Source organism: Corythoichthys intestinalis, chromosome 3 (assembly GCF_030265065.1).
Source record: "Corythoichthys intestinalis isolate RoL2023-P3 chromosome 3, ASM3026506v1, whole genome shotgun sequence".
NCBI lineage: Eukaryota > Metazoa > Chordata > Actinopteri > Syngnathiformes > Syngnathidae > Corythoichthys > Corythoichthys intestinalis.
Genome location: NC_080397.1, coordinates 56,200,240 through 56,226,572, shown reverse-complemented (window position 1 = coordinate 56,226,572; position 26,333 = coordinate 56,200,240). Strand labels below are relative to the sequence as shown.

Genomic DNA, 26,333 nt, shown 5'->3' with positions numbered 1-26,333 from the left:
TAGGGAGCAAAAAAAGATGATCGGAACAACCCTAGTTAGGGTTGTAACGGTACACAAAAATCTCGGTTCGGTACGTACCTCGGTTTTGAGGTCACGGTTTGGTTCATTTTCGGTACAGTAAGAAAACAAAATGCAAAATATAAATGTGCTAGTTGTTTATTACACACCTTTCTGCTTTCAACAATAGGAACATTAGCCTATACAAAGCTAGAATTCTGCTCAAAAAGTAGCGGGTATCTAAAGATAATCCAACAACAATTTGCCTTTCAGACCCCGCGTATTGGTCAGCTTTCTTTCTGAAAGAAAGAAGAAAAAAGAAGTCCTGTGCTAAAGAGAAAAGCAATCCCAATGACAAAGATTTTAACATGTATTTTACAAATGAAATGCCTCAATGAATCATTTTTTTTTTCTTATGAACAGTTTTCAAAAGCTTTATTGGTGGATTTTCTCAAGGTAAAGCGCCAAACAGAAATTAATAAATTTAATTGTGTAAGCAGGATCTGTGTATTATTCTTATTATTTAATTACAGGTGTTTTAGCTCATTTCAATTTATTTTATTTAAATGGGCTATTGTTTATTATGTGTTTATATTTTACAAATGTGATGTATTCATTTATATTGTATATTTTATGTTGTATAACTTTAGTTCCTATGTGAATATTAGTTCCTACTTGGTTTGTTGTGGTAGAAGGGTTTTGTATTGAACACGGGGCCGTGTTGGTTATTATTATAGCGGAGAAGACAGCAGTAAATCAACAAAGACAACTGTGCCCCGATCTACCACTCAAGAGATCTGATTGACTCAAAAAGTGGGTTACGATTGCATATTAGTTTGAAAATCGACCGGATCCACCGTATTTTTACAAGAGTGACTTCCGGTCTGCCCGATCCTAGCTACCGGTAGTAGTATTGACGCAGGAGGATCGCGTCTCGCGTCAAATAATAAACTCTGCCGTTCTTTTCGCGTGCGTCGTGTTGAGCTGCCTCTGGGACGTGTCTAACACGCGGCGGCACTGCGACTGTTGTGCATTGGCTGACCGACTTTAACGCCCGCGTTTCACTGCGTTTTCGCGGCGGCCACGTTGTCGCACCGTTGACGTTTCTGGGTTATGCTGTCCTACCGTGTTGGTCCTCATTATAGTAGAGAAGACTGTGTAAATATAATCTACACAAAGAAACTAACCCGATCGACTCAAAGCCTCGAAAAGTAAGGGTTACATTACGTCAGAAACTCGTTCGGTACACCTACGTTCCGAACCGAGCACCACGTACCGAAACGGTTCAATACAAATGCATGTACCGTTACACCCTTAATAAATGTATTACAACACAGACGTAAAATCCTTGGCAGTGTATCAAATACTTTTTCTCCCCACTGTATGGAATTGATTACTGCACATCTCTGACAGGACAAAATGATATAAAACAGTATGATTTAAAGATGGACGATGTCACACCATGACCTTAATATGATTGCCCTTTGCCCTCTGCTCACTTATAGGAAACCGGAGAGAAGGTCGTTTAGAGCATATGCTGCAGTGTTGTACATCGACCCCCGCATGAGGATTTTTATCCAGGGACATAAAGTGAGGACCAAGAGGTTGTCCTGCTGTCTTTATAAACCTAGGTAATGTGACACAGGTACTTCAAACAACCTTGTGTCAGGTGACAGCTACTCATCTGGTTTCTTGCTCTGTTCACAGGGTTTATAAGTACTCATCGACGCGTTTTAAGACACGTGCTGAACAGGAAGTCAAGAAAGCAGATCACCTTGCAAAGATTGGTGAGTTGGTGATATACTTCCGATCTTTTTGTCTCTTATTTCTTGCCCTCTGTGTGCTGTCGTATTTACTGACTTTATTTTCTGTCATCCAAAAAAAGCGGAGGAGAAAGCCAGAGAGGCAGAAAGCAAGCGTTTAGCCATGGAGGAAAGACTTGGAGATGATTTGTCTAAAGATTCTCGAGTAAGATACAAACGGGATCTCCTTCAGAGTTCATTTTGGCTGCACGTCTTCGTCTCGTACTAACGCTAACCCGTCACTTCCCTTCCTATCTTTTAGACGATCCTGAGAAAAACCCAGGATTCCGCCATGATGCTGAGACGGGATGCCGACATGAAGAAAATAATTCTTGAGGCCAAACAGAAGTACGATAGATGACCATAGTAGTTAGAGGCGTGCGAAATTTCCGATTCTTAGATTATTCGCGATTCGGCCGTGGAAGATTCGAGAACGATTCACAAATATCAAAATTCCGATTATTGAATTATACCAGGTAAAGCGGAAGTAAAACACAGGCAGTGCGGTCTTTGGGACGCAATGAGGAACGGACCGAGAGTAAATATCATGTTCAACTCATGCCACTAGATAAAAAAAACAATCATACCTGACTGCGGCCGACAGCCGCTACAAACAACGCCCAGTTGTTAGTTGCTACAAACATATGGCTACAGTAGATATCATATATATGTAGAACTAGATGCAAAATGACAGACGGCGTCGGCGTTAAACATGTATTATTGAGCAGAGATGCGAAATGACAGACTTTCCGGTGTAAGTAAACAGCTGTTGTCGCGAACCTAATTACCCTAATTTTCGCACTATAAGGCGCACCTGACTATAAGCCGCAGCCCGCCAAATTTGGCACGAAAACGGCATTTGTTCGTAGATAAGACTGGACTATTAGCAGCAGATGTCCTCACTGTATCATGGGATATTTACACCAAAAGATATTAACCGGTACAACCTTATTTGACAGCGGCATTATCCAACCGACTGTCGTAAGACCAAATGAACCATCATTAAACTTTGAACCAATTAGTGCAAAGCTTTATTGCTTCAAGAAGCTCCATTTGGCCATTACTGCTCCCTTGGGGGAGACAGTCAACCTCTGCTGTCACCTGCTGTTGACTGTTGTCATCCAACATGCCTCTTAGCATGCATTGCAGCGCTACAGATGTAAATAACAATCAAAAATCATGTTCTGTGCTAAATATTTCTTCAGTTACTGTTCCAATTGTTTCATCAATTGCTAGTTATGGTATTTGCTAACACTTTATTTGACAGTGGTGCCATAAGACTGTCTGACTGACTGACACAATCATAATTATGACATGTCTCTGTCCTGAGCATTTATGAATGCTTATAACAGATGTCATTAAGTGTTATCCGGCAAATGATCTCACTTTTGAATGGATGCAAAAGATCCAAGATGGACAAAAATTGAGTTAGTGACATAATTTGCCAAATGACACTTAATGACATAAGCATTCAGTAATGTCCATGATAGTGTCATGTCATAATATTGATGAGCTTATGACAGTCTTATGACACCGCTGTCAAATAAAGTGTTACCTAAAAAAAATCAACAAATAAGCCGCACTGGACTATAATCCACAGGTATCAAAATGAAGGAAAAAAGTAGCGGCTTATAGTCCGAAAATTACGGTAACTTTTTATCTAAAATACTCCTAAATCGGCAGAATCTTGTTTTGAATCTATCTTTAAATGATGAAATAGTTTTAAAACTTTGACAAAAGTAGACAGAAGGGAAATTATGGAATAACGGGAGTAATTTTAACAACTGTAACAGTTGATTCACAACATTAATTGAATGTTGTTTAAAGCTGCTGATACAGAATGGGGACTGGAGTTTTTTATTTACTGTTATTTTTGTATATTTGTTTACTGCTATATGTTAACTTGATACTGAAATAGTAGTTTGGTTTAGACTGAGAGGATTGATTTTTGAACAATTTTGGAAATAATGTACAAAACATTAAAAAAAAAAAAAAAAAAAAAAAAGGGAGGGGGTGCATCAATAATCGTTTTATAATCGAATCGGAGCCTCTGAATCGTAATCAAATCGTTAGGTGCCCAAAGATTCCCAGCTCTAGTAGTAGTACATATTTAGACAATTTGCTTTGTAGAATCTCAGAATTTTAACATAATTTAAGTCATATTCTCTTTTCTCAGAGCGTTAAAGGAGCCCAAGGAACTGAACTTCATTTTTGGAGTTAACATTGAACAGAGGGACCTGGATGGGATGTTTGTATACAACTGCTCTCGTCTTATTAAGATGTACGAAAAGACAGGTCCGCAGCTGGATGGAGGCATGTGAGTAGTGTGCACAACATTGACTATCAATAGGGCTGCAACTAACGATTGTTTTTATAATCGATTCATCGGACGATTAATTCATCGAATATTCGGATAAATGTCACTTTTTTCCAATTACTTTCACACTTCAACTTTAACTTGTTTTAGGCATGTTGTACGTAACAATGAAGACAAAATGGATGACTATTTCTTTTAAAAATATTTTATTACAGCTTCCTGACTTTTAGTCTACAACTGTACTGTTTTAAAGCAACACTAGGAAACTTTTCAACCTTTATGAAATATTTTCGTAAGATTTGTGATATGTCGACTGACAACTAGTTGAATGACCTCTTTTATATCTTGAGGGGGTCTATATTACTTTCACCGGCACTAATTAACTCATTTGCTCCCAAAAACGTATGACAATGTTCTATTTTTAATTGTTTATGTGTCCCAAAAACGTACTTATATATCTTTTACGTTTTTTTTTCATAAGAGACATCTCTAGGTTCTGATGCAACTTCGCTACAATGCACAATGCTGAAACCCCATTTTAATGCAACAAAACTGGCCACTGGAGGGAAGTAGCGTATTTGGTAGGAACTCGTTTAGGACCATGAAAGGAAGTGAAGTGAAGAAAAATAGTCAGGAAACAGAAGTTTGAGGGACCTTGTGAAGATTAAGAAGCGTGAGAAACAAGTGGAGAACGATGGAAAACAAAAGGCAAACGACACTGGAGGAGTGTTTTGGGAAAAAAAATACGCAATCGTCAAAGAAAGATTAAAAAAAATATATCTTGATGAGACGGACGGTGATGAGGGAAAAGTTTACCCTGTCTGCCAAGAAAGCAGTGGCCACAACAGCGTCATCTCTCAGTTCAATAGTTTAGTTATTTGTAAATAAATTGCTACTTTGCTATCAAAAGCTCTATTTGTCTCGTTGTTTATGTTATTTTGTTGAAGGAAAACATTATTCAGATGTTTGGGATGTCACAAAAGCAAAGAAATAGCTGTGTTAAAGTCATGTTTTAAATGTATGCTTTTACAAAAAGCTCAATTTCTCTGTTTTTTCATCAGAAGTTGGAAAATTGCCCCAAACTAAGCTGTTTTCTAATGCTGATTTCTAAAGAATGGAAAAACTAACTTTTTTTTTCCTGCTGAAAGAAGAGTCTAATCTTTCTTTTGGTGGGTTCCATGTTTATATAGCAATAGAACAGAATTTTCTGTGGGCCTTGCAAAATCAGTTAAAGTCCAGTAAAACGGCCGGGAGCGAAGGGGGTTGCACCGGTGAAAATGGCTGGGAGTGAATGAGTTAAGGCCAAGTAAATTTACAGCTCAAATTTAATTCACCAGCAAAAATGTTTGTTTTTTTAACAAAAGACAAGGGTTACAGGCTTAATCTATTTCTTTTAATTGCTAGTCCTCGGTCTGATAGAAGGAGGAACTGGTTTGCCCAGTGGAAGGTTGACTCACACTTGGTATGAAGGAATACAACAGACCAATGGGCAATGTGGTCTTAAATTTTGACCTGTTTATAAAACAGGCTGTCAAAATAAGAAGAATTTTGAACTATTGTTTAGCCACAACTGAACTGATAATGAATCAGTTTTCTTTATCAAACAGCTGTCCGTAAATACAATCCAAATCCAATTTCAAAGCACGCTCTTGTATGACAATTTAGTTTGTGTTGAAAGTAGACTAAGCTTTAATATGAAGTGGTTATATGTGTGGTTTCTTCATAAAAAGAAATGATCCAACTATCTAACAAGAACTCAAGTGCCAATATGCTTCTCCAAAGCACAATACAAACGGACATTTAAGACACTGATTAGACTAATCGCTAACTAGTTTAGCGCTCGGTGCTAAGTAGTAACATCTCATCAACTAAGAATACAAACAATACATTTGGCATCATATACTCACCTCTGACGGAGGCATCACTAGATCTAATAACACAAAAGACAATCGAACTCTCCACACTTATAGTAATATTGATTCAGCAACCCAGCAGCAGTAGTTGCTGCAGTGAACTCTCTCTCTCACCCTAATCACTGGCACGTGCAGCCTCACATTACACACAAACAAGGACCCAAACTGGGCAAAAATCCATTATGAAATTAGATGGCAACTAATTTATTAATCTGTTTAATCGATTAGTATTTGCAGCCTTAACTATCAAGGTCACTATGTACTCTAGATTATATTTAATTGGTTATGTTTTTTTTTTTTTTTTCATCAGGGCCTGTGGGGGTGTTGTCGGTGTGGTGGATGTCCCATATTTAGTTTTGGAGCCTACTCACAACAAGCAAGATTTTGCAGATGCTAAAGAGTATCGGCATTTGCTTAAGTCCATGGGGGAACATCTGGCTCAGTATTGGAAGGACACTAATATTGGTGAGGAACATCTGTCATTTCTAGTCGAAAATTTCCCCATTTCTGTTGAAATAAATAATGATAAAACCATGCATAATTTCTGCATGACTTGGTTATATCTTTCCCTTATCTAACTCATGGCTTGCTCTTGACAGTGATAGACGTCCAATCCATTTTGACTGGGAGAGGATGGCAGCAAAAAATGGCTGCCAGCCCTCTCAGCCAAAATGGCAGAATGTCTCCTGCATTCTTTCTAGAAGTCGTTATCAATGGCAGCCAATTTAATTGTATGCGTTTTATTAACATTTTATCAATGTATAATTGTATTAATTGATCAAAATATTAATAATAATAATGATAATGTTTGGGACTTGTCGCCCTCATGTACTGCCGTGATAATTATTACAATAATTCATTAACAATAGAAACTACAATTTGTATTTCCCTGGCTTGTCTCTGTGTTTTTAAAATTGGTGTGATGAACAAAATTCTTTTGAGGGGGGCAAATACACAGCTCAAAAAAATAAAGGGAACACTAACGTAACATGTTGCAGATCTGAATGAATGAAATATTTCTCTTAAATACTTTCTTTCCATCGTTGAATGTGCTATGACAAAGTCACACAAAAATTGCATAAAAATCAAATGTATCAACTAGGGCTGTCAAAGTTAGCGCGTTAACGGGCTGTAATTAATTTTTTAGAATAATCACGTTAAAATATTTGACGCAATTAACGCACATGCCCCGCTCAAACAGAATAAAATGAAAGCACAGTGCAATGCCAACTTGTTACTTGTGTTTTTTGGAGTTTCGTCGCCCTCTGCTGGCACTTGGGTGCGACTGATTTTAGGGGCTTAAGCACCCATGAGCATTGTGTAATTACTGACATCAACAATGACGGGCTACTAGTTTGTTTTTTGATTGAAAATTTTACAAATTTTATTAAAACGAAAACATTAAGAGGGGTTTTAATATAAAACTTCTATAACTTGTACTAACATTTAAATTTTAAGAACTACAAGTCTTTCTATCCATGGATCGCTTTAACAGAATGTTAATAATGTTAATGCCATCTTGTTGATTTATTATTATAATAAACAAATACAGTACTTATGTCCTGTATGTTGAATGTATATATCCATCTTGTGTCTTATCTTTCCATTCCAACAATAATTTACAGAAAAATATGGCATACTTTATAGATGGTTTGAATTGCTGTAATTAACTCGATTAAAATTTTTAATCGTTTGACAGCCCTAGGATCAACCCATTGTCATAAGCTAAGCTTGTGCAGTGGGACCTGAGTTCCTCCTGGTCCACGACAATGCCCAACCTCATGTGACTGGAGTATCCAAGCAGTTTTTGAAGGAAGATGGAACTGATAACATTGATTGGCCCCCACGTTTGTCTGACCTAAATCCAATAGAACACCTCTGGGACATTATGTTTAGGTCCATCTGGCCCCACCAGGGTGCTCCTCAGACTGTCCAGGAGCTCAGTGATGCCCTGGTCCAGATCTGGAAGGAGATCCCCCAGGACACCCTCTGTGGTCTCATTAGAAGCATTCCCAGGCATTGTAGTGAGGTCATACAGTTACGCGGAGGCAACACACTACTGAGCCTTATTTTTGACTTGTTTAAGGGACATTACATGAAAAGTTAGATCAGCATGTAGTGAGTTTTCCACTTTCATTTCGAGTATAACTCCAAGTCATTTTGCTGTCAGCACATTCAACTATGGAAAGAACAAAGTACATGTTGTCCCTGTTTTACGAAGGAGTTCCGTTCCTTCGCTGGCGATGTAACCCGGATTTCCGCATAAGTATGAATTATCCATTTAAATTAAGGCTACAGCTATCAATTTTTTTTTAGTAGTCGATTAATCTATCAGCAAGTTTGTTCGAATAATCGAATAATCAGATTAGGAACATTTAATGAGTTGTAGAATATGTTTTAAGAGATGCAAAAAATTTCTTCAAACTATTGCACTTTCATGAAAAAATAAATTACCGTATTTTTCGGACTATAAGTTGCACTTGAGTATAAGTTGCACCAGCCATAAAATGCCCAACGAAGAGTAAAAAAAACAAACATCAGTCGCACCAGAGTATCCAGCCCGACCCAACACGGCCCGCTGGTATTGAGGCCCGACCCGGCCCGAGCTCGATCACTTAACTAGATTTGCAGGCCCGAGCCCGAAAAACCTGTTTTTTTTTTTTTTTTTTTAATTTAATTTTATTTTTTAATTTTTTAATTTTTTATTTTTTTTTGAGTGACGCGGAAAAAACGCAGCAGCAGCAATTTATTTTCATTTCTTCGAGTTGGCAGAAAAAAACACAAGTTTTCTTAATGTTTAAATAATCTACATATTTTTTTGAGAATTATCAAAGCATTCACACAACGAAATAACGCTGGGAAAGTTTGTTAAACATATTTCTGAGTGTGTGGGATATTGTTCTCACATGGACGCGCCTCTCTGACAAGGAAATGAAAATGAGGGCGGCGCCTCGTACAGCGGGAGGACAAGAAGAAAAAGCGGCCGGCGCCACGGCGTTCGTGCACACGCACAAGCAAAAGCGCAATGCAGAGAGCCTGCTCTCCATTTTTTTTTTTTTTTTTTTTTTTTTTTTTTTTTGAGTGACGCGGAAAAAACGCAGCAGCAGCAATTTATTTTCATTTCTTCGAGTTGGCAGAAAAGACGCAAGTTTTCTTAATGTTTAAATAATCTACATATTTTTTTGAGAATTATCAAAGCATTCACACAACGAAATAACGCTGGGAAAGTTTGTTAAACATATTTCTGAGTGTGTGGGATATTGTTCTCACATGGACGCGCCTCTCTGACAAGGAAATGAAAATGAGGGCGGTGCCTCGGCCGTGCGCAAACGATGCAACGGGAGGACAAGAAGAAAAAGCTGCCGGCGCCACGGCGTTCGTGCACACGCACAAGCAAAAGCGCAATACAGAGAGCCTGCTCTCCATTTAAAAAAAATATATATTATTTTTTTTTAATAATTTGTAAGTCAGGCATGGCGGCCTGACCCGACCTGACCCGAGCGTGAATGCTTAAAATGTGGGCCCGACCCGACCCGAATGTCGGGTCGGGTTCGGGCACAAAATCTAACCTCTACACCAGAGTATAAGTCGCATTTTGGGGGGAAATTTACTTGATGAAATCCAACACATAGAACAGATAATTTAAACCATAACCCTAAAATAAAATGGAGAACAACATGCTCAATAAGTGTACAGTATGATCATGTTACATGATGCATGAACAACGAAATGCGAACGTGGCCGGTATGTTAACGTAACATAGCTATTTGGAGTTATTTAGATAACTATAGCATAAAAAACATGCTAACAAGTTTACCAAACCATCAGTGTCTCTCAAAAACACCAAAATAACATTTGAAATGATATAATAAAGTGTTAATAATTCCACACATAAGTCGCTACAGAGTATAAGTCGCACTCCCAGCCAAACTATGAAAAAAAACTTCAACTTATAGTCTGAAAAATATGGTAAAATATGTGATCTTAGCTTCAAATGGTATAAATGAGGATCTAAGTACAACAAAAAAACAATTGGCTAACTTGCATAGCAAAAGTCCGCTAGCTTAAATGCTCTAAAATGCTAATGTTTTTTTTACAATGCTCTTAACAAATTGTTCAAACTCATATTCCCACAATGAAACGGCTAGATATACATCTAAATTAATTACGAATTTATTATTTTTTAAATTAGCTCAAACAAAAACTTACCACCTCATGTTGGTCTTAATAGGGAGCATCTGAAATCAACCATGTTACATGAGTTATTTCATATTCACTGTTGCCACTAGGTTGCAGTTTATCCACCCAAATCAGTAAAACGAAATGCAAAAACTTTAAAAACAAACCATTACAACACCACTCTAATTAAACTAATACTCAAAGCAGTAAAATATAATTGGAAGCTTTTTTCTAATCAAATTACTTGAGTTAGTTGATTAATCCTTGCAGCACTAGTTCCCTTCATTTTTTTTTAGCTGTGTACTTTTTCATGGCACTGTATTGTACGTGGACATCACATTGTATATCATGTAGGCCACACTTATCATGTTGTGGCTTACATGACACAAAAATGTATCAATGTATGGGGATGCCCAATCTTTGTGGGGTTTTTTTGAAAATACAAAAAATATTCGCTTGCCCTATAATAGGTTAACGCAATAAGTGTTGTAGCAAAATACATGCAAGGTGATGTCGCAATGAATGTTGTTGACATATTTAATGCAGGTTACTTCATCACAACAGTCATCTCGCAAGGAAGCTGCAGTGATGATAACGTAACTTTTGTACTTGAGAAAAATAGTAAGTGTTGCAAGGAACAAGGTTTTTGCCAAGAGACAGTCCCTGTTGGGTATTATCATTTAGAATGTTCATGCGTTCTTCATGAAATCTTGATAATGTTCATGCATGATGCTGTTCTGAAAGCATTCCTGTTGAAGTTCGGCAGTTCAAATGTTCAATGCCGCGCATGGGGAGGTGTTAATGCATGCTGGATTCCTGTTCGATTTTATTGGTTAAGAGTTGAGTGCTGTGTCCATGTGTTCCATGTGAAATGCTAGCTATAATTTTATGTGATGCAGCTCAGAAAGGCATCGTGAAGTTCTGGGATGAGTTTGGATACTTGTCAGCAAGCTGGTCTGCACCTCCGTCTTCGGAGGCTAGATATAAGAGACGTCGTGCCATGGAGATTCCACTTACCATTCAGTGTGGTAAGTCCCAGATGCTGGCACATTTGCCACAAACCTGCAGGTACAAGACATTTATTGATTTTTTTTTTAATTATTATTTCAGATAAATGCTTAAAGTGGAGAACACTGCCATTCCAGATGGATGCTGTTGATAAACGCTATCCAGACAGTTGGGTGTGTTTGATGAACCCAGATGGCACCCAGGATAGGTACAGATGCACACATATAATATATAATATAATATATAATAATTAGGGGTGACAAACGATTAAAATTTTTAATCGAGTTAATTACAGCTTAAAAATTGTAATTAATTGCAATTCAAACCATCTCTAAAGTATGCCATATTTTTCTGTAAATTATTGTTGGAATGGAAAGATAAGACACAAGACGGATATATACATTCAACATACTATACATAAGTGCTGTATTTGTTTATTATAACAATAAATCCACAAATGGCATTATTAACATTCTTTCTGTTTAAGTGATCCATGGATAGTAAGACTTTTAGTTCATAAAAGATAAATGTTATAGTTACAAGTCATAGTAATTTTATATTAAAACCCCTCTTCATATTTTCGTTTTAATAAAATTTGTACAATTTTCAATCAAAAGTTAATATAATAATAATAAGAATAAAAATAACAATAATAAGAATTGAGTGACCAAACGCTGAGTAATGCCATTTCACTTTGCATTGTTGTTTAGCTGTGTGAGAATAGGGCCTCATTACTACAGATTGAAGTGCTTTTCTTTTTGTGAACATTTTTTTTTTTTTGAGAGATCGCATTATTATTTTCGTTGTGCTTTCACTAAATGATAGAGGTGTGCAAAATTTCCGATTCTTAGATAATTCGCGATTCGGCCGTGGAAGATTCGAGAACGATTCACAAACATCCAAATTACGATTATTGAAATATGCCAAGTAAAGCGGAAGTACAACACACTCAGCGCGCCGTGCGTTCAATGAGGAACGGAGCAAGAGTAGCTAAACATCATGCTTTTCATTACCCGGCCCCTCGGGTAATGCCAATGCTCAACTCACGGCTCTAGCTCAACTCATGCCACGAGATAAAAAAAACACAACAACATACCTGACTGCTGCCGAAAAGCTGCTACAAAGTACATTCAATTACTGTTAGTTTTGTATATTTGTTTACTGCTATATGTTAACTTGATCCTGAAATAGTAGTTTGGTTTAGCCTGAGAGTATTTTTGAACAATTTTGGAACTAATGTACAAAACATTTTTTTTAAAAAAAGGAGGGGGGTGCATCAATAATCATTTTATAATCGAATCGGAGCCTCTGAATCGTAATCGGAATCGAATCGTTAAGTTCCCAAAGATTCCTAGCTCTACTAAATGATACTTCTGTTTGTTGTGAAGGAGTTGCAGAAGCGTATGCCAATAAACGGCGCAGCCCAAAGAACGCCTGTGTCCACTCGCCTTTATAACAGATATATCTCTGAGCATATCTTACCCAAAATACAACAAGAGACACGTAATTGCCACTAAAAGAAAGCAAACTTACCAAAATATGTGTGGAGCACAAAGCAACAGCATAAACGTCTCACAACTACTAATACTCCCACTATTAGAAGGAATAACATTAGTATGGAACGGCGCTGCGCTGCCCCCAAGCGGCCGGTGGCATTCTCTTCACTCTTAATGTCCATAAACGGCCTCATTGAAATCTGTTTGAGGCAATGCGAGAGCGGCTCATTCAGTGCATGCGCTAGTTGCATCAAATATTTTAACGTGATTAATTTTTTAAAAATATTTTACGCCCGTTAACGCGATAATTTTGACATCCCTAATAATAATATATAATAATGTAATATATTTGTAATTATATGTTTTATTACTTTTCTTGGTGAATATTTCTATCTGGTGACGCGGTAGTTTTATGTAATGAGTTTATGATTCATTTATTTTTAAATTTACAGTAACAAATCCCAAGCATCTTAGTTCAGAGACATCTAGAGGTCACTCTAAGCACAGCTGCTGTGCTGAACCTTGATCAGCCCATGCACAAAAGCTGCAGACTTGTACATTTGACTTCTGCATACACACCAGCGCAAAACCGATACCAATATTTTAATTATAGTAATTTAAATGCTCTTCTCGGCCATTATCATCAAGCAGTTGATAGTATCGGACAACTTCAATTATAAGGTTTCATTCATTAATAAATACTGCAGGAGAAAGTAGTGGCTGGAAGGCAACGCTGTCCAATTTGCAAAGGGTTTCGCTCTGTGACACTTGGGTTGTGATTTCATAGGTGTGACGCTCCTGAGAAGAAACCCAATTTGCCATGTGGTATCCTGAAAAAAGAAAAACAAACAAGTGAAGACAAACAAAAAGAGCTTGAAGAGAAAATCAAACAGCAGCAGGATAAACTGGAGGCCTTGCAGGTAGCTCATTGAATCAGCACAGCCTGAATTTTGCACTGGTACCTCACTAATTTCTCTCTCCTCCTCTAGAAAACCAACACTGTCAAATCTGCAGCAGACATTAAGAAGTTACCACTGGATGTTAGCATGAGGCCAGCAGCAGAGAGCCCCTCAAAGGTGCCCATTGGACATCTTCTCATTTTTTATTTCGTTACCCTCTAATGTGGCTAGATTAGGTTTTTGTTTTCTTTATACAGTATTTGAAGCTGCCCTTTGGGTAAAACTAACAACAAACGTACAGTGAGGAAAATAAGTATTTGAACACCTTCCGATTTTGCAAGTTCTCCCACTTTGAAATTGAAATTTTCATGGTAGGTGCTTGTCCACTGTGAGAGACTATCTGAAGCAGGATTTTTGTACCACTGCTCCACACAGATCTTACCTAGATCAAACAGGTTTCTGGGCTGTCACTGAGAAACATGGAGTTTGAGCTTCCTCCAAAGATTTTCTATTATGTTTAGGTCTGGAGACTGGCTAGGATTAAGATGTGTTTTGTATACTTCTTGTAATGTGATTAGAAAAAAACAATTACCAAGGGAAATGGTCATGTGTAGCTTTTTTATTTTGTGATAATTAATGGTAAACTACTGCCATTTAGTGGCTGTTTTTTAAACTTTCACTGCCAATTGCAAGCACTTTACAGTTAAGGTGGCCAATTTGTCAATCACCTACCTACCATCTTGACTAGGTCCTCTTAAAAGGGAAACCTGTTGTAATGCAAATGTAATTTCTGAAGTTGCTTTACAAAAATAGTGTAAAATCCATTTTATCCTGGGGAAAAAAATTCTGAAAGGCCTTATATCTAAATGCGTTTTAATTGTATCTTCAATAAATGTGCATTCTTTTGTCAAACACCCTTAGTAATTGAGGTTAAATTTGATATTCAGTGCTTTATTTTTTTAATATGAATCAATATTATCTAAATATTGGGTGCGAGAAAAGTATTAATTTTCAGTTGAAATTAGTGATGCACGATAATGCAGTTTTCAACCGATACCGATAACCAATAATCACCTCCTTCCGGTCGATAACCGATAATGTCAAGTCGATAACTCTATTGAAAAGATATACATATATACAAATTTAAATTATAAAAAAGACGAAATGTTACTGTGCAAAAATACAATTTATCGCTACTTTTTCCACATCAAATGTGAGCAAGTAGTAAATTCCAACGTCAACAACAAATCATTGTATATTGATTAATATTCATAATGCTTGCAAATTAATTAATTGCACAAAAAATGCCTTTAGGAGGGGTTGGGTGTCGGTTGCACACAATTGAAAGCTAAATAAATTATAGAATTATCGGATTGCATTATCGGTTGAATTTTTTAAAATATCTATTATCGGTGTGACGTCATAATTGCCATTATCGGCCGATAATTATTGGTAACCGATATTATCGTGCATCCTAGTTGAAATGGCATTAAAAAAGGTCTTAAAAGTTTTGAATTTAGATTTATCAATCCTGGGGGGACCCTGTAAAAATGACCGTTTATCTTCTCTGTTACTGCAATCAAACGCCCTACATGCCTTCACCATTTTGATTAATCAATGTTAACGATTGTCAGGAAGGTTTTTGGGTTTGTTTTAGGGCTGTCAAACGATTAAAATTTGTAATCGAGTTAATTACAGCTTAAAAATTAATTAATCGTAATTAATCGCAATTAATCGCAATTCAAGCCATCTATAAAATATGCCATATTTTTCTGTGAATTATATATATATTCTGTAAAATAAATTGTTGGAATGGAAAGATAAGACACAAGATTGATATATACATTCAACATACGGTACATAAGGACTGTAGTGGGCATTTCACTCTACTGTCATTTAAATCTGTCTATGCTGTCCTCACGCCGAAGCGTCTACTTTTTCCAAAGCTAGACAGCTAGTGAACGACGCCTTAATAATCAGACTTCTTCCTTTTTCATCTGATTTATTAATAAAATGGCCTCAAACCATTGTCCTCTTTAGACCGTCGTAAAGCTACAAAAAAAAGTACACAAGCATTGCATTAGCAACAACGTTAGCTTAGCACGCTATACAGGTTCACTAAACATAAACAAAAAGCGTCTCATACAAAAAATATAAAATTTCGCTTCTTAACATAATATGTACATTCTTTACAACAACCATACTTACGGACAAATCTTGTCCAAGGATCATATAAGCACAACAGAGACGTCTTGCAGCCATATTGAACTGGCAAAACAATAAACCATGTCGCAAAGCGACCACAAGAGTTCGCTGTTAGACTGCATAAAAAGCCTTGCTGTAAACCTTACCAAAAGGCAGAATACTGTGTGAGCGGGACATGTGCATTAATTGCGTCAAATATTTTGACGTGATAAATGTAAAAAATCAACTACCGCGCGTTAACGCGTTAATTTTGACAGCCCTAGTTTGTTTACTAGGCGGTGATTCCTTAGACAAGCAGAAAAACACGCAGTAATAGGAGGAATGTACGTAGCGGTAATATGTAAACACAATGAGCTGACGGACAATATGGCGGCCCCAGTCAGGGGGGCGGAGTTGTGACGTCACATGATTGGGGTCTATAGGAGTCTTCCTGATTGTATGGTGTGGGCAGGTGTTTATATCCAGCGAACCGCATCAAACTGGTCAAAAAGTCACTCGAAAAGTCCACCTCTTATTCCACCACTTATTCGTTGGATGTTTTAAAGGCGACTAACAGGTCTTTGAGGTTCAGAACTCCAGCTAAAAGACCACTGTTCACAAACGTATTTGCGCCAGTATAATACAAATAAATTGTTTTTAAAAAATCATACACTTATTTCTAGATTTTTTTTTCTTTAGATCAGGGGTGTCCAAACTTTTTCCAAAGTGGGCCAGATATGGTGCGGTAAAAATGTGGGGGGCCGACCTTGGCTGACGTCCTTTACGTAGAACAATATATTTAAGCAAATTTTAGCAAGGCATTCTGTGTGTCACATTCGCTTTATTATTTCTTTTTAATTAATTATTTCAATTATTTCTCGCAACCAGCCTTTGTGGCGTTCTCTTTCGACTCTCTGGCTCTTGCGATATACTGCTGCTGTAAGATTAAACAAGCTTCAATTTGCTTCAATTTCTCGCTACGTATCTTCCCTGTAATCTTGTCGTACATGTCAGCTTGTCTTGTTTGGTAATATCGCCACGCATTGAACTCTTTAAAAACAGCGACTGTCTCTGCAAATGACGCAGACACAGTTGTTGCGTATTTTAGTGAAGAAATAGTCCAATTTCCACCTATCCTTGAAGCGTCGGCAGTCACAGTCAACTTTCTTTTTTTTTTTTGATTGTCGCCATTTTAGAAAATTGGGAATAAAGGGTAACACGAGGTAATGTTGCTTGTGGTGCTGCTTCCTTTTAGTGGGTAAATGAGGAGCAGCATTTAGTGTGTAAGCTACTTCATATGCTGGTAGCAGTACTGCTGACCAATTTATTAAGTCTGTGTGTGGGCTAGGGCTGGGCAATATGGCCTTAAACACGTATCACGGTAAATTGAACAGATTTACCTCGATAACGATAAATGACGATAAATTAGCCCAAGCGGACTGTTCTCTCATTTGAAAATCTGAATCAATTCATGAACTACAGATTAACAGTTTCTCGTTGATTTATTTACCAGCTTTCAATTTGATGTATTTAACAATTGTACATGCAGTCTAAACAAATATAAAATGTATTGTAAAGAATAAGAATTCAATTATGAACATTTATGACAGCATGTATGGCTTGAACAATGTACATTGTCAAAATCAATATGCCTGTGCAAACATGTCATTGTAACACAAACGAATTGCAGCTTGAACAGTACACTTCAAAAAGACAACTTATTGTTAATGGATGCTGTGACATAACTACTCAATACAAGTGCTTACTTCATGGTTTCAGGTTTTTTTTTTCCCCCAGTGCATTTTTTTAATACATGCACGCACACATGAACCCCCAAACAGACACACACACATTAAAGCTATGTTAATCTTCTGCAAATGAAACATTTAAGATTTTATGATAGCAATAATGACACAGAATTAAGCACATACAGAAAAATAGCTGGGGCCATTAATCGGTCATCACTGTTGGATTGTATTTTATGCTGAATGCTTTACCATCACAAAAGCTATCAGAGAAATCACACGCAGATAAAAAATAACGCGACATAGTAATTGCTAGATGCAGTCCGTGCCCAATCCACTCATTAAGTTTAGCCGTTTTGACAAGGTTAGAGCCGCTATCCGACTCCACCACGTTCATTTGTAGCGTTAGCCGCTAGCGTTAGCCGCTAGCGTTAGCCGCTAGCGTTAGCCTGTGGCCTGGCTACCAGTAGAAAGCACTGAAAGCACCATCTTTGGAAATCGTGAGAACAAGGGAGGACAGCGGGTGAAAGCCCATCTGGATGCCACCAAGAGTCTACTGAATGTCGGGCGAAAGTTTGGCGAACCTCCCTTAAGCCACACTCCATCACGTTTTGCTTGTAGCGTTAGCCACTAGCGTTAGTCTACCGGGCTTCTGTTTGTTTGGCTTCCTGATGACCGCGTGACTCCCTACGTAAGCACACTGACGACTTTCTTAAACGGGAAGGAACATAGACGAACAACACAGAGTCAAAGCGGAATGAAAAGACTATATTTTCTTGTTTTATTAAATTACCGAATTTACCGACATGGTCAAAATTACGTCGGTCATCGTGAAGAATTTCGGTGACAGTAAATTTTCGGTTTACCGCCCTGCTCTAGTGTGGGCCAGAAGTTATTGATTTTATGACAGGCTGGGGGCCAGATAAAATTTGACCACGGGCCGCATTTGGCACCCGGGCCGGACTTTGGACATGTCTGCTTTAGATTGTCTCTCACAGTGGACAAGCAACTCCCATGAAAATTTCAAACCAGACCTTCATTTCTAAGTGGGAGATTAAATACTTATTTTCCTCACTGTATGTTTTATGGTTATGTTAATATTACATTATTTTAGCAGTATTTTTGTTGTTGCAACAATTTTTCTTTTTTTTTTCCACCCCAAACGGTTCCATTGAAGGCGAGTCGCTCCTCAGAGAGGTCTGTGACCCGCCCCCGTTCACCGCCGCTGCCAGCTCACCTCAAGATGCCACAGAGTACTCTTCCACCCCGCGCCGTCACTCAGCGGTCCACGCGGACACCTGCTCCTCCCCCTGCTCCACCTAAGGTTGAACCATCCCGAGCCAAAGCAACGGCAAAGTCACACGCAGGAAAGCCCACTGCCAAACCTTCCAAACCACCCCCACCAAGCCGCCCTTCAAGGGTAAAAATACATGTCATACTCATACATAGACTTCACTATCAGTTGATGAGACGGCTCTTACAGACATTGCGCCACGGCTTTCCCTAGGGGGCCGGGCCAGGCAGAGCGTCATGGTAGCTTTTACTGCGATAAACTCAAACACGTCCTAATGCCGGATTTAGGTGAAAACGGCACGGAAGTTTTAGTGCATACATGTAGTGCTGCTACGGTTCATCGATTAACTGGAGTACTTCATTTACAAAAACTAGTGTAGCATCCCGATTGAAAAGATGGTCTCTTAAACTGATGGTTTACAACTTTTATTCCATCCTTGATGTAATCACACTGTAAAAGCTACGGTGCACACAAATAAAACAACACAATTAGAAATTAACGAAAACTTTTCACCTTTTTCCTTTTAAACCTTATTTATATATCAATGAATTGCCTATATGAATTGCCTTTACCTTAATTTATTACCTTATCATTGACAATCTCTCCCTTAAGAGCAATCACTGTATATACTGTATATATTTATGACCTTTTAACCTTATATAATTTTCTATACCATAAAATAAACCATAACATGAAATAAACCTTTCAGTTAGCATTAAGAACGATACTAATAGCACTTATAGGCCCATTGTCAATGAAACATTATTATTTAGTAAGGCGACAGCACCCTCTGGTGTACAAAAAATGAAAAGACAAAAAAAAAAAAAAAATTACAAACTGGGTTACGGCGCTTGAGGTATTTATTCACGGCCTACGTGCAGCCAAGCTTGGCATTGAAGAGACAGGACGGAAGAGTGTACGCTCCTTTGTTTCTTTGAAATAAGTCAATGTTTTGGACACTCTGGTGCGCTTTTTTGGCTTTGTGTCGCTTTCCCCGCTTGCATACAGAGCATCTGACATTATGAACTTTCCGCGCATATATTTTTTTAACCCTTCATTAACCGTCGACGGGATGTTGTGCTCGTCGACGGATTTACGTCATCGATGACGTCGACTATGTCGACTAGTCGGGACAGCTCTATTTAAGTTTTTGTGTGCGTGTGTGGGTTTAAAAAAATTCTGACAGACTTTATAACGTTACTTTCAATGTGTTCAAATTGTATCTTCAATATATGTGCATTCTTTTGTCAAACAATCTTAGTAATTGAGGTTAAATTTGCTGTTCAGTGCTTTATTTATTTAATATGATTCAATATGGTCTAAATAATTGGTGCAAGAAAAGTATTAATTTTCAGTTGAAATGGCATTAAAAAAGGTCTTAAAAGTCTTGCATTTAGATTAATCAATTCTGGGGGGGACCCTGATGAAGTAAGATTAACAACACTGTTGAAAATAAAACCCCAACGGAGCGGCCCAGGTTCCCGTCAATTGATATTGAAGTCTATGTGTTATATTAGCATGAAATTCATTACTAAAAAGTAAACTTGTTTCTTTTATAGACACTCACCAAAGCATCAGCTAAACCTGCTGCTGCACTACAACGTAGGAGAATAATTGTGCAGGAGGACAGTGATGATGATGAGGAGGAAGACGAAGAAGAAGAGGAGGAGGAAGAGGAAGAAGAAGGAACTGGGGAGAGTGAAGATGAAGAACCCCAGACAAAGAAGTCAAAGATGGACACTGCGGCTGGTAACCGGGCTAAAGCGGTGGAGAAAGTCCCACCCGCCAAACGTGGAAAGTTAGACGAGGTAAACATCAGTAAATATGATCAAGATGAATATACACTTTGGCCAAAGTGAATGTGCGCATGCATGAATAACTGCGTCAGCGACTGTGTTGCTTGCTTAAACTCTACCAGCATCAGTTCTCTTTCATTGCCATCTGTTCCATTGAAGAAAGCTATCAAAGAAAGAACTTAGTTTTACGCTAGCTGTCGCTACAAGCTCAAACAAAGCCCGTCTGCTGTGAACCTAACAGGTTAGCAAACAATCACAGCCTGCGAAGAAAGGAGTAGCTACTTCCCCACGACAGAGCCCTGTTGCTAAACCCAAGGTAGCCCTTACCCCTCGCTCGAACTCTTTGCTTCTCCTAAGCTGGCTTGAGGCTTTTTCCAACTTTTAATTATTAAGATGGTTATTATAACGCCCACTTGAGGTGGAGCCGTTATTCTCCTAACTCTGTGTTGAGCAGTCAAGATGCTTTCAGCCTGAAATTCACTGTAATTTCACACCTTTCACTAACATGGATTGAACATGTCTGTACATCCATTTGCATTCAAATTTTACAGTGGGGAGAACAAGTATTTGATACACTGCCAATTTAGCTGGTTTTCCCACTTGCAAAGCATGTAGAAGTCTGTAATTTGTATCATAAGTTCTCTTCAACTGTGAGTGAAGGAATCTAATACAAAAAATCAAAATCACGTATGATTTTTAAATAATAAATTTGCATTTAATTGCATGAAATAAGTATTTGATACATCATTAAAATCGAACTTAATATTTGGTACAGAAACCTTTGTTTGCTATTACAGATACCAAACGTTTTCTGTAGTCTTTGACAAGGTTTGCGCACACTGCAGCAGGGATATTGGCCCACTCCTCCATGCAGATCTTCTCCAGAGCCTTCAGGTTTCGGGGCTGCTGCCGGGCCACACGGACTTTCAGCTCCCTTTCTATCGGTTCAGATCTGGTGACTGGCTAGGCCACTCCAGGACCTTAGATGCTTCTTACGGAGCCACTTTTTAGTTGCCTTGGCTGTGTGCTTTGGGTCGTTGTCATGCTGGAAGACTCAGCCACGACACATCTTCAGGGCTCTCACTAAAGGAAGGAGGTTGTCAGCCAAGATCTGGCGATACATAACCCCATCCATCCTCCCCTCAATACGGTACAGTCGTCCTGTACCCTTGGCAGAGAAGCAGCCCCAAAAAATGATGTTTCCTCCTCCATGTTTCACGGTTGGGATGGTGTTCTTGGGGTTGTACTCATCCTTCTTCTTCCTCTAAACACCACGAGCCGAGTTTAGACCAAAAAGTTCAATTTTGGTCTCATCCGACCACATGACCTTCTCCCATTGCTCCTCTGGATCATCCAGATGGTCAGTGGCAAACTTCAAACGTGCCTGGACATGCACTGGCTTCAGCAGCGGGACCTTGCGTGCGCTGTAGGATTTTAATCCATGACGGCGTAATGTGTTTCCGATGGTTTTCTTCGAGACTGTGGTTCCAGCTCTCTTCAGGTCATTGACCAGGTCCTGCCGTGTAGTTCCTCATGATCAGTGACGCCCCACGAGGTAAGATCTTGCATGGAGCCCCAGAACGAGGCAGATTGACCATCAACTTGAACTTCTTCCATTTTCTAATAATCGCACCAACAGTTGTTACCTTCTCACCAAGCTACTTGCTTATTTTCCTGTAGCCCATCCCAGCCTTGTGCAGGTCTATTATTTTATCCCTGATGTCCTGACACAGCTCTTTGGTCTTGGTCATTGTGGAGAGGTTGGAGTTTGTTTGTTTGAACATGTGAACTGGTGTCTTTTATACAGGTAACAAGTTCAAACAGGTGCAGTTACTTCCAGTAATGAGTGGAGAACAGGAGGGGTTCTTAAAAAAGAACTAAAAGCCGAAATATTTACGAGTTGGTAATGTATCAAATACTTATTTCATGCAGTTAAATACAAATTTATTATTTAAAAATTATACAATGTGATTTTCTGGATTTTTGTATTAGATTCTGTCCCTCACAGTTGAAGAGAACTTATGATACAAATTACAGACCTCTACATGGCTTGCAAGTGGGAAAACCAGCAAAATCGGCAGTGTATCAAATACTTGTTCTCCCCACTGTATATGCCTTAATATGGTTTGATTTGGGATACATTTCCCTGTGCAGGTGCCAGAGAAGGCGCCAGAAAAGGCGCCCGAGAAAGCACCGGTGAAGGCACTACAGCAAGAACCAGAGAATGCTTCGAAAGGTATCAAATTGAGCGTAGAAGATTTTGTTGTTTGTTGTCATCAACATTGTGCCATTTCTATATGACTTAGTATATAATGACATGAATAGTGTATAAAATATCAGACTTTTTTTTTTTTTTTTTTTTAAAACAATCGATCGCGCGCTCTCCAGACTTTGCAGACTGCAGAAAGAAATTACGGGGGGGCATTACATTTTTGGGGGAGGGGGGCACACTTCTTCAACGTATATTTAGCCTGATTAGTGGCGTTTTTACCCGTTGTATTTTCTGATTATGGTATCAGTCAGTGAAACTGCAGGAGGTGGCAGCGCTTTCCCTTCATGTTGACTTTCGGCCGCATCTTTGTCATGGCTTGAGTTCATCTTTAGTTTCTTGAAAAATACACGGATGCCCATTCCAATTTGAATTAGCAACAGAGGAGCCGCTCAATCGCCATTTCTGTGACCGAAGCAATCCCTATCCAATCGCAGTACCAAATGGCCGGCTACTCGGCCTGCCCCCCTTATCTGTGATTGGCTAGAAATTGCCTTCATTCGCTGCTCAGATTGGTTGAATTGAATGACAGATCAAGATAGGATGAATAGAGCAGTTTTTTTCAACCTTTTCTAAGTCAAGGGACATTTTTACATTGGAAAAAAATCTCACGACACACCACACCAAAATGTTCGAAAATTCCTTTCTGTACAGTATATTTAATTATAAAGTAATTTCTCAGTATTTATGCTTACTCAGTGTGAAACTTGAGCCTGTTAAGATGAACACAAAGCGAAAAAACTGGCAGGAATCTTCTTCAACAGCTCTCAGTCTCTGTTTTTATTTTTAAAAAACGTTTTAGCAGTTAGGCTTGAAAAACTTCGTCTTTTCACGAAGGCGAACAAAATAGTCCATCGACTTGTTCTGAGGCGACGGGTGTTCATTTGGAGATGACATTTAGGCTTTTATGGCGCCATGGCGCTAGATAGCTGCTCATGTCACGTTCAAGTACTACTCGGATTTCTAGCCATCACCCACCTTGTTGTCCTCGATAATGTATTGGAATAAAACACAGAGGGCGGATTGACGGTCGTCACATATGGATAAAATGGAAAAGACACTTTTGTGTATATCGACACTTGACGAGTCAAATGATGAACAGTAGACGTGCTGGGGTCCACGCTGTTGCGGAGAGGAGGTGGCTGATGGCTAGAAATCCAAGCAGTTTTTGAACGCAACACGAAAAATGCCTCGCTCATCTGCACACAACCGAGAACTTTTTGCTTACTCCTTCCCTCCTACTGCAACTTTGCCCGACGATGTTTTTAAAAAAATAATAATAATAAATAAATAAAGCGACATTGGATAATTTCTCGCGGCACACTTGACGATCTCTCACGGCGTCTGCACAATCGTTGAAAAACACTGGAATAGAGGGTTCGTCCTCTCCGTGTGAGTGTTAAAATTAAAGATGCACCGATACTGATAGTATCGGCAGGGGGCGCCGATCCGGCCCGAAATGGTGGTATCGGTATCGGCAAGTACCAACAAAGACGGCGCTGAGACCATTTACCGGTCCATTATTATAACATTTGACCACAGCCTTTTTCTCCTCCTGGCGCTCACTACACTCTGTCTCTATGTTGTGTGATGACACGTGAACACCAAGCAGCAATAACACGCGATCGCGGGACAGTAGAAATAACAAAAGGAGTCCGTGACAGCAGGTCGACGGACAAACTAAGACGATAGGCAGCGGTTACAAACGAGAGCAGCACACTAACAGAAAACCCCAATGCAGGGGCATAACAAGCAAATGTAGCGAGATTATTGTGCCAGATGTCAAATAGCGATCAGCAAGCCAAATATCTCGGCAGCCTTCTCTGAGATCACCCGTGCTTAAATGCTGCGTTGATGAGCCTGCATTGGATTCAAGTGCCACGCCCAGCAACAAAACACAATCTAACCAGCAGCAGAATGTGACAATAATTTCATGAAAGTTGCACTGTTTGGACTTTGAGAGGTTTCAAAAAGTTTATTCAGTTCATTCAGAGTTTACTATTATGAATTTATTTTTACTTTCTTACTATTGGGCTAGTATTATACATGTTTTATTCAGGCATGCAAACTTGCCACCTTTCGGCGAAATTTCGCCGTTTTGAAATCAAAATGGGTCATTTTTCTGAATCACGTAGATCCGAGGAGAAAAAAATGGGGCGATGGCGGGGGGGGTGTCTGTCAACGAGCGAGTGAAACCGTTAACTTCAAAACCGTAGTCCATGCTCAAAACTACACTCTAGTCCAAGGGTCCCCTTCTGCCGGGCCGCGGACCGGTACCGGTGTGCATTTGCCACCGGGCCGCACAGAAATAATAATCTAATAACGACCGCATTCTGGCCGAACTAACCCTGTGCCCCTGCTTAACACACCAATATCCCTGTCTACTCTAGATATAATACTACGGAATAGATTAAAATGTCGTCACAGAAATCCATTGATTGGACAGCAGGCAGTACATCTTGTTTGTGTTTATAATATATCTATGTGCGCTTGTCCTCGATAATAACGTATTACTAGGCCGCGGGCGCAGCACATTTGTTCCCGGAAATAATTAGCCCCCACACGAGCGAAGATAACTGGACAACGGACGTCTTTGGAGATATTTTTACGACGAAAAGGATATTTTTACGGCGGAAAGGACACCTGACGAGCCTACAACCTCGAAGACGCACGAACTGCGAAGAAGTGGATTCGTGACCCGTTTGTGAATAAACAGAGAGATCGCAAATGACGGCGACCTTATTAAACGTACATTTGAGACAACAACTCTACCGAGGTTCTGGATTAAAGTCATTCTGGAATATCCTGACATCGCGACAAGAGCTTTGAAAACCTTGCAACAATGTCCAACATCGTATCTTTGTGAAGCGGGCTTCTTAAGCAATGTTTAATGACAAGGCGAAGTTGTTAATGGTGAGCGCGGTGTGCAGCTGTTGTGTGCAGCTTACATGGCAGGATGAATCTGAGGAGAACTTTTCTACAAGTCCTTCCATGATCAAACGTAAGTTAATATTCCTTTCTTTCAAGAAAGTTTGTAGTGTTTACTTTGGAATCGCTGCATTTGCGCATTTTGCAGGTATGTTTAACGCGCGCATAACCACGTCGTTGCAATTTTTGATGGGGTTCAAAATTTGTCAGAACACAGGTCCGTGAAAAAAAGACCCAAATAACACCGGTCCGTGGTGCAAAAAAGGTTGGGGACCCCTGCTCTAGTCCGATGACCCAGACCTATCACCGCCACTCTCTTCTCGTGACAACAAATGACTGACAAAAGTGAGAGACGGGAGTAAAGTTGTTCTCTGCTTAATGCAAATGGGACATACTGTATATTTTATAATTTAGATTTTGTATAATTTGCTACTTAATGTGTCTTATATGTTCTGATTTCAGGCTGAGAGATTTAGACTTGTATATGTTAAATTATTATGTACTGT

The 26,333-nt window shown here is 39.0% G+C and overlaps 1 protein-coding gene across 3 annotated transcripts in view; it reads left to right on the top strand.

The window, feature by feature from the left end:
- LOC130913235 (ATPase MORC2-like) overlaps window positions 1-26,333 on the top strand; it is a 57,962-nt gene that overhangs the window by 23,212 nt on the left and 8,417 nt on the right. Inside the window, exons 10-24 of one of the 3 annotated variants that reach the window (XM_057831684.1) lie at window positions 1,503-1,628; window positions 1,705-1,784; window positions 1,883-1,965; window positions 2,062-2,147; window positions 3,976-4,116; window positions 6,340-6,494; window positions 10,755-10,829; window positions 11,108-11,236; window positions 11,319-11,424; window positions 13,500-13,632; window positions 13,702-13,788; window positions 18,718-18,960; window positions 20,394-20,642; window positions 20,872-20,946; window positions 22,785-22,866. In XM_057831684.1, the coding sequence (XP_057687667.1) occupies window positions 1,503-1,628; window positions 1,705-1,784; window positions 1,883-1,965; window positions 2,062-2,147; window positions 3,976-4,116; window positions 6,340-6,494; window positions 10,755-10,829; window positions 11,108-11,236; window positions 11,319-11,424; window positions 13,500-13,632; window positions 13,702-13,788; window positions 18,718-18,960; window positions 20,394-20,642; window positions 20,872-20,946; window positions 22,785-22,866 (1,850 nt within the window). The remainder of the gene's footprint in view (window positions 1-1,502; window positions 1,629-1,704; window positions 1,785-1,882; window positions 1,966-2,061; window positions 2,148-3,975; window positions 4,117-6,339; window positions 6,495-10,754; window positions 10,830-11,107; window positions 11,237-11,318; window positions 11,425-13,499; window positions 13,633-13,701; window positions 13,789-18,717; window positions 18,961-20,393; window positions 20,643-20,871; window positions 20,947-22,784; window positions 22,867-26,333) is intronic. The other 2 variants (XM_057831685.1, XM_057831686.1) reach the window with 2 other exon arrangements.